Source organism: Protomyctophum parallelum, assembly GCF_964188405.1.
Source record: "Protomyctophum parallelum genome assembly, chromosome: 14".
In the NCBI taxonomy this organism is placed as follows: domain Eukaryota; kingdom Metazoa; phylum Chordata; class Actinopteri; order Myctophiformes; family Myctophidae; genus Protomyctophum; species Protomyctophum parallelum.
In genome coordinates this window covers 12,518,148-12,531,139 of record NC_139709.1, presented here as the reverse complement: position 1 = coordinate 12,531,139, position 12,992 = coordinate 12,518,148, and the positions used below count along the sequence as shown (strand labels likewise).

The window sequence follows — 12,992 nt, the reverse complement described above, 5'->3', positions numbered from 1 at the left end:
GCCAGGGTGATCAAGGGGCCGACTTACGTCCCAGTACCCACCATCAGTCCCATTAAGGAAAGACAGGGATTGGGAGGTCTGGCGCGTGGAACTTGGAAAGACTATAGGCTCTGTGGGTTGACTCCTGTCTCCCTCCTACGTCTCACCAGGTCCGCTCCTGCTCTCACCAGGAGTAGCCAGGACATGTGCGTTGCAGGTGCAGTACTTAGTTTTGACAATTTTTGGTTTAGACTAGTCATTGGTTAGACCAGTCATTAGTCCTACAACTACAACCTATCTCAAACCCTCACCCTAAACCTAACCTCCCACGGGGCAGCACACCTAAACCTAAACTTAACCCATGTCTAACCACCAATGACTAGTCTAAACTAAGTAAGCACCCCGTGCGTTGCACCCAGCACCAGACACTTCATTCAGGAGCGGCGGATTCTTGAGCCACAATGGTTCCGCAGGCTCCACCAGGAGGGGAACGGTGGTGCCGCAGGCTCCGCTTACGGCTTGAATGGACCTCTTAAAGGCCTTACCGTGGGCTGTTGGGCCTCCTCCTCACAGAAGACACAGTCTGGGCCGCCAGCCGCCAACCGGGTATATATAGAGAGAGAGAAACCTAACAATTCAGCCCATTTGTTTTCTATTCAGTGACGCACTGGTAGCCTACTAATAGAGAGAGAGAGAGAGAGAGAGAGAGAGAGAGAGAGAGAGAGAGAGAGACAAACAGACAGACAGACAGACAGACAGACAGACAGACTAGTCATTGGTAACCAATGTCTAGTAAACCTAACCTTAACCCATGTCTGACTCTAACCAATGATTGGTTAGACATGGGTTAAGGTTAGGTGTGCTGCCCTGTGGGAGGTTATAGGTTTAGGGTGAGGGTTTGAGCGATAGGTTGTAGTTGTAGGACTAATGACTGGTCTAACCAATGACTAGTCTAAACCAAATACTGTCTAAACTAAGTCAGTGGTTTTCAACCCTTTTCATACCAAGGCCCATTATGTATTAGGCATTTGAGCCACTCGGCCACGGACCACCATTTGATGACATTTAGTCTGTCAGACCCAAAACGAAAGAATATTTTGTTATTGTTGGATAAGATTTTGTCCACAATTCCATGCTGTACCAGAAATAACGTTAACAATTCTTCTACATTCTCTAATTGTATAAAATTAAGTAATTACAGGTAATGCAGATTTTCTTTTTTAAACAATATTTTTTCTCTTGAGAGCGTAAAATGAAACCAAATGGGGTTTCATTTTATGCTCTCAAGAGTTAAAGATATATTACTAAGGGTCCATAATTTGGTTACCACACCAACATCATTTTCTGGGGACGACCGTCCACCACCTGCTGTGACCTGGCTGGAGCCCCTCAAGAGGACCACTGTGACACTGTCTGGTGGGCATAGGGTGGTCCCCGGACCACTGGTTGAAAACACTGTGCTAGGTCAGGTGACGCTGTTGTTGTCACCACATGACCCGACAGCCTGAGCCAATCAAAACACCGGCAAACCTCTGCTAAAAGGCAAGTCCCGTGGATTATGTTTACTTTGAACTATAAGAAGTTATCCTCCTCGCCGATCGGTAGTAGATTTGGCGAGCGTGTGTTTTGTTTTCACCTGTTTATTTTACTGTAGTCGAGTCGGTCGAGCTAGAGATGAAGGTTCTCGTGTTGTTCATTGTGACTCTTTGGTCATTTTATTCGGATAGTGCTCACTGCACTACCGCCTCGTCTTGCTCTCACTCCCCGGCACAGTGGTGCTCATCTCTGGAATCTGCTATCGAATGTGGGGTAAGTTCATCCTTAGCCCCTCTGGGATCCCCGTAACGTTTCTGACATTTGGGGGGTGCCAAGAGGGGCTAGTTCATCCTGAAACATGATTGCTATTAGTAAAGTTTGTTCATCGTGTGATACTGTGAGTTTGTTAAATTGTTTATTATTATGGAAATAATTACAGTATGTATAGTCGTGTTATGTATAACAGTACTGGCTCATCGATGTATTTAGCCTATTATGTCTGACTTTTACTTTCCTATCGCATCTATGCTAGTCTTGTGCTCTACCCTCTATAAGTCACTGGACATCCGCGCGGAAATCCCGTATTTCTCTGTACATCTACAAAACAAATCATATCAAGTTCTGAGCCTCTAGCCTCGGATGTTATCTTGACACTAGGAACCTTAGTGCACTGTATATTAGCCCGTATTTCAATAGATTATGGGTTTTAATGCAGTCTGTGTCGGATTCTGTCGGAAATGCCCTGTATTCCTCAATGAGTGGCGCATCCGGCGAAAGCCTGTATTACACTCGATGTAAACTGGAAGTGGACGAGGGGGGAAATGGCGTTGGTTCAGGTACAGAACAGATGGGATTAAAACACATATCTATTGAAGAATATGGAGTAATACAGTGCACAAGATCCCTAATGCAGAGCTAACACCCGGGGCTACTGGTTATTATATTGCATTACATTGCATTGTTCGGAGAAATACGGAATTTAGTGGTGAAAGTCCAGTGGACTTTTGGGTAATAAGCGTCATGGTCCCGCCCCCTACGAGGACCCAGGAAATAATTCCCCGTTAATTTCCCCCCATAGACATTTCAAAAAGTATTTATTTTGATTTATTGATTTATTAACAGTTTGCAGAATTACAGTACATTTCAAGTTTAAACACCTTTTTAAGCCTCGTACAAGCCCAACTCGAGTTGTGACAAATCATGACAACAAACCGAACAAATAATTAAAAAGAAGAATAAAACGGCAGGTTTAATACAACACTTTTTTGTTGTTGTTTTTTTTTTTTGGCTTAAAAGCTGCATGCAGTAGAGAGTGTGGGACTCCAGGGCAATTAGTTACAACTAGGAATTGACCAATGATACATTTAGATCAGTATGGATAATCACACACACACACACACACACACACACACAATGAAATAATGTCTGCATAATGAACAACAGCACAGCGCATTGTTAGAGGCTGTACAAAACACTCCGCACCAAGCCTATAGACATTACCTCCCCAAAGTGCAGAGTCATGTGAGAGAGATAAAGATATAATAACTTCACAGTTCACACGTCTACATAATACATGCTCCTGTGTGTGTGTGTGTGTGTGTGTGTGTGTGTGTGTGTGTGTGTGTAGGTGTTGAAGCAGTGCCTCGAGACCAACGTCACCAGGTCCCGCAGTAGGGACCGCGCGGCACCGGCGGTCCAGTTGGAGCTGTACTACGAGTCCCTGTGTGGCGGCTGCAGACACTTCCTCACTCAGATGCTCTATCCTACCTGGGTCATGCTCGGTGACATCCTCAATGTCACCCTGGTGCCCTACGGCAATGCAAAAGTAAGTCAACCCATTTTGGACTGAGGTCGAGTTTAATAAAAAGGCTTCTAAATCCTAACATTTTTCTGAAAAAAAAACATGTATTTATGTCAGTGGTGTTCAACCTTTTTCATGTCAAGGACCCCCAGAATTATCTCTATTGGGCCACGGACCCCCACCTCAAAATATGCAGTTCCACGGACCCCCCAGAAGCAAATATTTTAGTTAAAAATGTTCACTCTGAAATATATATTCAGATGTTTGTGCCACATTTTAACGATAAAAAAAAATAGCAGACCTACAAGCTCGTAGCGCGCCACTCGGTGGCGCGCTATGAGCTTGTAGATCTGCTATTTTTCAATAGCTAAATTATAACATAATGTTTAATACACCAAAAGGGGTGCCCGCTCAAAATGGATTTTGAACTGGGAACGATTCTACAAAATGTCTTCTAAATCATGACGATTTCCTGAAAAACCCTATGTTGGGTGGCTCAGTGGCTCTCAAACATTTTCATGTCAAGGACCCTCAAAAATATATGTAATTGGCCACCGATCCCCCCCATCTGAAAATATGTTGTTTGAGAAACGATGACGTCACCGCTTTATTAGCGCATATCATTTTTACTATAATATAGGTGAGAAATGCAGCTTGCGCCCTGGAAACCACACGGATATCTATCCGATTGTTTTAATATCACTGCGTTAATAAGTCATTTATCATTGTTGCATCAACTGCACCACGTCACCAGCGAGCAATCCAATATAAATAATAATATCACATCTGGTGAGTCACCGGATGAATTATATTGGTGCAGAGAGGGCGAAGCTTGAATAATAGCAGGTTAAATAACTTAATTGCGGACCTACAGCGAAACTGTGGATAATGTGTGGCGTGGCGTGTGCATACCGCGTGGTCCGCGTAGCCATGTGAAACTATATTCCCGAGCGTAAAGTTAGTCTTGACTGCTACACCAGCGCACGGCGCATCATGGAAGTGAGAATCACGCATTTCCTATATTGTGACATCCCCTACGACGGGGTTTATTGCGATGAAACATGACGGTCATGATTGTTTCAGAGAAATACGACATTATAAATAATGTTTTGTCAAATGATAGATTGTAGACACGTATGCCGTATTTTGCTCGCCGTTTCATGATCATGGTTATGGAGGGGGAGAGACGAGAGAGAGGGGGGGAGGGGTGAATGCAATCGCATCAAATAGTGGTTGGTGAGAAGAAAGCCATGTCCAGTCGCGCACAGTGCGCATGGCACCCGTTTAGGTAATAAAGGGCGCACCCTTGACGGCGTGCATTCCATTGTCACTGTGTGCGTGTGAACGCTGTTCCCGAATATGTCCTTTATAGCCTACAAGACCTACATTATTTGTGACAGTTGCTGACGTGACACTTCTGTAGGTCTGACTCTATTATTTTCTGTGCAGGACTTGCCAGAGCAATGATGAAGTGTCTATTGGGTGTATGAATCAGAATCATATTTTTAAATTATATGGAGAGACGCACATAGCATGACATGCTGACAGACATGTTCCACTTCCACTCACAATTTAGGAGGCTTTTAAAATGCGGTACTCATTAATTTCCTTCATTCCAAAATATGATAGGCCTAATGTATTTGGCACCATTATGTGAAGCAAATAGCCTACAATTGAAACCTGCTACTGCAGTGATTTTCTCTTGTGTTCAATGCGTTTCTGCGTTTGCGTGTGGACATCTTTGTCGTATGGGCAGGGATTTATTTTTAAACGGAGGACGAAATGATCTTGTTTTGCAACATCAAAACATGTCACAGTAAATAATGCAATCGAGTGAAGAGACGCAATACATAACGGGTCCCACTGGTGAAAATCAAGAAGTAGAAAGAAAACTAAATGCCAATAAAACAAATGCACCTGGAGGTGAACGCCCAGTTGCCCACATGATCTTTTATTGTTCTATACATCTCCTTCCCTGAGATATGATCGGCAATGTAATTATGACTAGCTTAATCATTAGTTATGTCTTCAGGACTATCAGCTGATCATTCCCACTAAGCACGGAACAATCTGCTTATGTTGCACGTGCACTCTTTGCACTTTGAAAATGATAATTCTCAATATCCTTTTAACCTGATTCTGAAAGTGTGATAACTAGTAATAAGTACTAGGGTGTTTGTTTTTTTGTGTGGTTGCCCAAAAGGGCAACACACTAACTTTATTTGCCCAGGCTCTGCCCAGGCTCTGGACCATAGACTGTAAAAAATATGGACAAAGCGTTCCCTGGGTCTAACATGGACGTAAAATGAAGCCTGTAATTCCTTGCACTGTAAGTCGCCATATTTCTAGACCCGTTTGGGCCCAGCTGGCCATTGGCTAGCTCCGTTTGGGCCCAGCTGGCTATTGGCTGGCCCAGACAACGATGCGGGACTTTTCCCGCCCTCCCCCCCTCCCTTTACTCTTTGTTGGTTTTTATTTTGACTGAATGGCTCCCGTTCATAGACTGTAACGGTAGCCACGCCCCTCAGAACATACGCGACTTTATGGTTATTTTTTTAATAAATGGGACCATCATTTTCCAAAAAGAATATTATGACATGAGAAATGAGACTTTAAACTAGTCACTGGAAGCAGAAAGTATTCATGACCATGTTTATTAAGGTAATACAGTCTAGGTGAAGTTGGGCCCAAATACATGGGCCTCTATGGAGCTATGGGTTTTTTTGGGCCCAATGACAGCGCCACAACAGGCCATTATATGAACTTTCAGGAAGTCCAGATTTCCTTAGTGGCTTCACAAAATATCTGTCTGACTGCCCCCCTGCTCTGGACTGGGCCCAAATTAGCCAAATTGATCACACCTGATCACCCCTGACATCACAATGATGTTCTCACATCTGCATAGGCTCCATATTTGGGCATGCCTGACAAAGAACTCCATATAATGGGCATAAAAGGGACACGGACATAATTACTGGGTGCGGCATGCCTTTCCAACTTGCATCGTTCCGAGTAGGCCAGTGCCCCGACGCTCTAGTTACAAACAAACTAAGGTTTGTCCAACTACTCCTTCCACGGTTTTGGCTAGCACAAACTTGCTATATTTAATGTTTTAATGTTATTTTTTTTGTCTTATTATTTGTTGCCGTGATCCTCCAGGAAACGTCTGAAGGAGAGAAGTATGTTTATACCTGCCAGCACGGACCGGAAGAGTGTCTGGGCAACATGCTCGAGGTAAGGCTTTTTCCTCAGTGCGCAAGCAGAGTACTGTCAACTGGCTGTCAATGGTGACGTAATTACGATATGTTTCAATATTGGTTGGGTAACGGGTAACATAATGATGTAAGTTGAAAGTACTATACTGTGGTCGACTGGCTTTTTATGTACGTATGCACGTGAGGTACGTCCCAACACGACCACAATACTTGCGTGCTCTCCTTGTTGCTACAGACTTTTGAAATCTCAGCCTCTCTGTAAAACATTGAAATTAAATACTAAGTCGTAATTACGATACGTTTCAATATTGGTTAGCTAGCGGGTAACGTTTGTAAGTTGAAAAGTAGTATCTTGTGGTCACTTGGGTTGTTTTATGCGTATGCCGTGGTATATATATATATACTGATGAAGATATGTGATATGACGGGATATAACTGGCTTTCGATGGTGACGTCATAAAGGTAGGTTTCAGATTAAATACATGTATACATGGAGGCATTACCTTTTAATCCACCCGACATTGATGCGTATCTTCATTACGTCACTCTCGGAATCAGTATGTACCACGGCATACGAATCAAAGCTCCGGATGAGTTTGCTTGCGCAGGTAACTAGATAAAGTGTCCCCTCTGGGCACGAGTCTCCACCAGGGCAGGTCAGGTTGTGGCCTCCTGGTGGCGCTATAATAAGCCAATGTGAAAACGGTGCCATTTCTTCTTACACCATGGATGGCAATTGGATGATTTGAGGCATTTTGTTCTATTGACTATTGACTCTTTTAAAACAGGCCTGAAAACGTTCCTGTTTCGGAAGGCGTTCTTGTGTTAAATTGTTGTCGTTTTTGCACTTTCTTTTTATTTTTGATAACCCTATTTTAACCTATGATTGATTATATGTTTTAACCATATAGCACTCTGAGATTCCCTGTGAATGAAAAGTGCGATACAAATAAAATTCATTATTATTATTAATTATTGCAAAAATCCACCTGTTGGTGGCCAATGTGAAAAGGGTGGGATATATTCCTCAGCCTTGTAGGAAAGTCCGTGAAACATGTCACGTAAATTGCATGCTACGTTCATGATTTGAGGCATTTTGTTTTTGTTCCAAAAATGTGTTGTGTTTTATCCATTGTCTGAATACCAAAAATGTTGACATAGTATTGCTTATAGCTACTTTAATACGTGATGTTTTTCAAACCTTTTCTCCTGTTCAGACGTGCATATTGCACATGTCAGACTCTGCCTTCCAGGTCATCAACTGTATGGAAAGTGCTGCTGACGTCATCAAAGCCGCCCAGCCTGTAAGTGTGTTTGTCTGCGTGTGTGTGAGTGTGCGTGCGTGTGTGTGTGTGTATTACTGCTTGTATGCATGTTTCCCTGACATATCCCTCTATATGGCAGAAGTTGGGGAACCCCTTTTGGTGTTTATTATGTTATACTTTAGCTATTGAAAAACGCCAGATCTACAAGCTCATAGCGCGGCACCGAGTGCCGTTCTACGAGCTTGTAGGTCTGCTATTTTTGAAAAATCATGAAAATGTAGTGCAAATCTTTGAATATAATATTCTTTCAGAGCGAACATTTTTAACTAAAATCTTTGCTTCTGGGGGGTCCCTGGAACGACATATTTTCAGATGGGGGTCGGCGGCCAATTGCATATCTATATTTGGGGGTGACAGCTGACATAGAAAGTTAGAAACATGGATTTTTCAAGAAAACTGTCAGGATTTAGAAGGCATTTGTAGAATCGTCCTCTGGTCGGGGAAAAGAAAAATATGTTTTCACACTTTTAGAGCATATCCGTGGTCATCATATGGGCATACCTAACAATCTATGCCAAAACAATGGAGACATTTCCATCTTTGTGTATTTTTGAGGGGGGCTAGCCCCTCCTATATGTAGGTTTAATGTTTGTTTTTAGTTCAATGTTAGTTTTAAAAAAAACGTCATTGACAACGAACGGAAAGTTTACGTCATCTTGTCCCTAACACAAACATTAAATGCCATTAACAATAAAGATAATTTAATAGGAAAAAAGACAAAACTAACCAGGTGCTCGACGGAGATACAAACAGGTGATGATGGTGATGATAAAAAGGTGCTCACACGGATCAAACGGGATCAAGGCATGAATAAAAAACGATGGTGATGACTCAAGGTTAAAATGAGGAGGATTGCCTTTATTAAATTGCCAACTGCCAACATGTTTCGACCTAACCGGTCTTCATCAGGGCAAGAAATTCTTGTCTGATTGGTTAAAAAACACACAGCTTAACGTTTCAGAGTGAAACTACAAAATATAATGTACCTAATAGCCATTGCACCCCGACTTAACCCATCTTGGGCGGGAACCCCTTTTGAGCTACAAGCTTGTAGGTCTGCTATTTTTGAAAAATCGAAGAACGACTGACATAGAAACATAGCTTTTTCAGAAAACTGTCAGGATGTAGAAGACATTTTTAGAATCTGATCTCGGGTCAAAATGACTTAAGCTTTATTTCCCCTCTTTCTTTCTTTTGTCTTCTCCAGTGTGTGGCGCTCTACTCCCCAGCCCTGTCATGGGACAGTGTGATGAGCTGTGTGAAGGGCGACCTGGGCAACCAGCTGATGCACCAGAACGCACTGAAGACCCAGAGCCTGAAGCCTCCCCACACATATGTGCCCTGGATCACCATCAACGGGGTACGTAAACAGTGTTGTTTTTCAAAAGACTATGACTAAAGCTAAAATAAAAATGTGCTGCCAAAAACCTACCGACCGACATTTTGACAAAAGATGCCTTCTTCAGGGATAAAAAGCACTACAAAGACACAGTTAACGTTCAAAGGTTCATATGATGCACGAGGCAAGCTTCATGACTCCAGTCAATCTTTATTCATACTAGAGCACATTGTTTCATACAAGGAAAGTTAATTATTTCCCCAGGCTTTGCCATTGTTGGACTCCTTTGGTTGCAAATATAATATAACAAGCCCCCATGGGGAACAGAAATAGCCCTCCGGTGGTGGTGGGAGCAAACATCACATAACAACAACCAGGAACCATAAGCAGTAGTAAGGCAGGAAGAAGCATGCAGTCTGTCTAGGCCAAGGACTGTCTAAAGAGGACGAGACGCGAAGACCGTACGGGCGACGCCATGTTGCTCACATGGTGCTCCATGGAAGGAAAGAAACACGCGCAATGGGCTATATGCAGCCAACACTTCCATGTTCAGCTGCCTTGGTCTCAACTGCGCGTGTTTCTTTCCTTCCATGGAGCAACATGGCGTCGCCCGTGCGATCTTCGCGTCTCGTCCTCTTGAATACGCCGTTGAATACACCCACATAGTAATGCAGCATATTAACCCCTCGAATATATGTACTGTATGTATGCGCCCTCGAGCACTGCATATAACCCCTCGAGTATTATCTGACTGAACTAACTCCGTAAGCTACGTATCATTTCGTAAGAAAGGGTTTAAAATGTAGGTCTTTACACTACATGTATACTTGTTCCTGTGCAGTAGGTTTTAGGGGGTATTATTTTCTTATTTTTGAGTGATGCAGCCACTCCAAGGAACAGCAATGTCCGTGTTGTTCACCTATGTATGTGACGTTCACCTATGTAACTATGAGCACGAGTATGACTATTGGTACCAGTAGGGGCACTGTTGTGCCAAACAGAGAGAGAGATAGTGCTGTACTGTTGCCTGCTAATGAGAGAGAGAGAGAGAGAGGTTGCACCACTCAGTTCACACGGGTGTGATTTTTATTTTATTTTGCAGGAGCACACGGATGAGCTGGAGAATAAAGCCATGTCCTATCTCTACCCTCTGGTCTGCAGCATGTACAAGGTACAGTTCCAATGATAATGTATATCTCTGCTGTCGGGAGGAAACCTTAACTCCAAAATCTTCATTTTTCAGGAAATGGAAAAACAAATTTTTCATTTTTCAGAAATTGAAGAAAACCTTATATATCTTTTTAAACAAAGCAATACTACAGTTTGATGAGGATCAAAGTTGGTATAGTGCCTTTGTGTATTATCAGATACTTGCATGTGTCATTATATTATCACCACTTTACCCAAATACAGCTCAAGTGGAGTTAGGTGGTTTTCTCTGTCAAGATAGTTCTTATCAATGACAGCAAAAAACCTCTTGATTCCACTGACAATGGATCTCCAAGTTTGATTATCTCACACACACACACACACACACACACACACACACACACAGAAACTTTTAGTTTATCTTCCGTGTGGCTCTGAGGGCGCTGCAGTCAGTGCCCCCACAGAGCAGTGGAGTTAAGTGTTTCTACCGACAGTTTGAGGATCAAATGTAGTTCAGAGGTTCTTTCAGAAGCGCTTTTTGATACTTTCCATTGGTTCAATATGTTCATAACAACACACAGACGTAATGGGTGTTCAGTAGCATCGATTTATGAGATTTATTCATTGGTGAAAGCCTTCGTTATTTCACCTAGAGCTCCATATATGGAGACAACCTACAGTATAGCTCCATGTATGGAGACGGACATCAGACTAGTGTAGAAACCTCGTTATATGGATATACACGCCTGGCACGCATCTAGTCGTGAACCATATATAAGAAGAATCCGAAGAGGCTTAGGGAGCTATAGCAGCATTTGCTATACGCTCCTCACGAGAGACTCCATTGCCTTCCGGACAAGACAGGATATTTGGCCTTACAACCCCCAAATGTCCTCCGTGATATCTGGCTTTACAAAGCAGATATCGTTGGGTTAGAAGTTTCTGCATCCCGGTTAAGTTGGGATCGGACACCGCTGCAGTGGGCTCTTAATGAGACAACCAGCACTGGTTCGAGCTATCTTATAGTCCTTGATGTCACCGTGAACTGGGCACCTGGTCACGATGGCCGAGATTGCTTGCTTTAAAATTAACTCGTAGTAGTGTCGCACTGAGAGAGGACCTTGTCGCTAATATTTTAAAACCCATTTTCAACCAGTAAGACGCCTGGGGGCTGGTGTCACGTGACGTGATGTCACAATGACCTGGGGGCTTGCCTGGCGTGTGTGACGGGAATTGTGGGTTATGTGACAAAAATGTCATAGTTCTAACAATGAATCTCCGTCTGGCCTTGGCCTTCATCATACACTCTGTCTCTGGGCCCTATTTTCGTCCGTGCTAAACCCCTTATCCCTAAACTTCTTTGCTTTCTATTTTTATTACGGTATTTTGAAAAACATTACAATTTGTTCGGCTAGCCGATCTACATCGGCACGTTGTGAGCTTGTAGATCGGTTATTTGAACAATTTAATAAATAATAAAAGCACCAGTGTTGTTTTTTGCAGCAAATTTCTATTTTAGTTTAGTCATAGTCTTTGGACTGAAACTTCATTTAGTTTTAGTCATAATTTTTGGCACCTGGAATGTTTTAGTGTTAGTCTAGTTTTAGTCGACTAAAGCTACAGTTGATTTAGTCGACTAAAATGTATTTTGGCGGGCCTTGATGCCGTCGTAATGACAGATATTAATGATCTCCACTGCGACGCTGTTGTGAGTCTGCATATCTGCTATTTTCAGCATGCAACCAAGTGTAAAATGATTGTCTTTTACTTATACTGGATCTCTTGTCCACTAGTCCCTTCCTAACATTTTTGTCATAGTTTTAATTTGTTGACAAAATTGTCAATATATTGAGTCTTAGTTTTAAGTCATCACAGCTTAGTTTTCATTTCGTTTCCATTTCGTTTTCGTCTGTGGAAAAAGGGTCGTCGACTAAAACTAAGACGACTAAAACTAAGACTCTGTCTCTCCACTAGGGACCCACCGCGCCTGAAGCCTGTGGAGCATCTAAGAAGACAAGACGGTTCAGAAGCTACTGCTCCAAGGAGTGAAAAGGACCACCCTGGCAACATGCCTTTTGATGTTAATTCACTGGTAAATGATTACAAAAGGGAACATTAATATCAGGGTTTTTTTTAACATTCATGAATGGCACTTAATTGTTTTATTATTATAGAACTTAATAAGGGTTAAAGCTCTCTATATTATAGAACTGAATAATGGTTAAAGCTCTCTATTTTTTAAATGGCTTTTTTTTAATAAAGGGATGAATTTTCACTGTGTAACTTTAAAAATTGAGGTGACATTAAAGAAATGTATTCTGGATCTGTGTGTGTGGGTTTTTTTTGAGTGCTGCAACCACTCCAAGGAACCGCAATGTCCGTGCCTACTGTATGTATGTATGTGTTGGTTCATGAGCACCAGTATGACTATGACTACCGTACCAGTAGGTGCGCTTTTGTGCCAGAAACAGAGAGAGAGAGATAGTATTAGTGCTGCACTGTTGCCTGCTAATGAGAGAGAGAGAGAGAGTAGAGGAGGGAGAGAGGGGAGTTGCACCACTCAGTTCACACAGGTGTGATTTTCTTGGGAATGTTGTTTGTATGAGTTTCACTTGATTACTACCATGTTTATTGTGTAAATTAATGAT

General features: G+C 42.5%; 1 protein-coding gene across 3 annotated transcripts in view; it reads left to right on the top strand.

The window, feature by feature from the left end:
* ifi30a (IFI30 lysosomal thiol reductase a) overlaps window positions 1-12,665 on the top strand; it is a 93,669-nt gene extending 81,004 nt beyond the window's left edge. Inside the window, exons 1-8 of one of the 3 annotated variants that reach the window (XR_014570296.1) lie at window positions 1,559-1,788; window positions 3,143-3,340; window positions 6,476-6,550; window positions 7,749-7,835; window positions 9,064-9,216; window positions 10,298-10,366; window positions 12,319-12,503; window positions 12,538-12,665. Coding sequence is in view for 2 of the 3 variants with exons in the window: in XM_083782560.1 (XP_083638686.1) it covers window positions 1,654-1,788; window positions 3,143-3,340; window positions 6,476-6,550; window positions 7,749-7,835; window positions 9,064-9,216; window positions 10,298-10,366; window positions 12,319-12,393 (792 nt within the window). In the remaining variant the exon portion in view is untranslated. Of the gene's footprint in view, window positions 1-1,558; window positions 1,789-3,142; window positions 3,341-6,475; window positions 6,551-7,748; window positions 7,836-9,063; window positions 9,217-10,297; window positions 10,367-12,318 lie in introns of those variants that run through there. The other 2 variants (XM_083782560.1, XM_083782559.1) reach the window with 2 other exon arrangements.
* The last annotated feature ends 327 nt before the right edge of the window (window positions 12,666-12,992 follow it).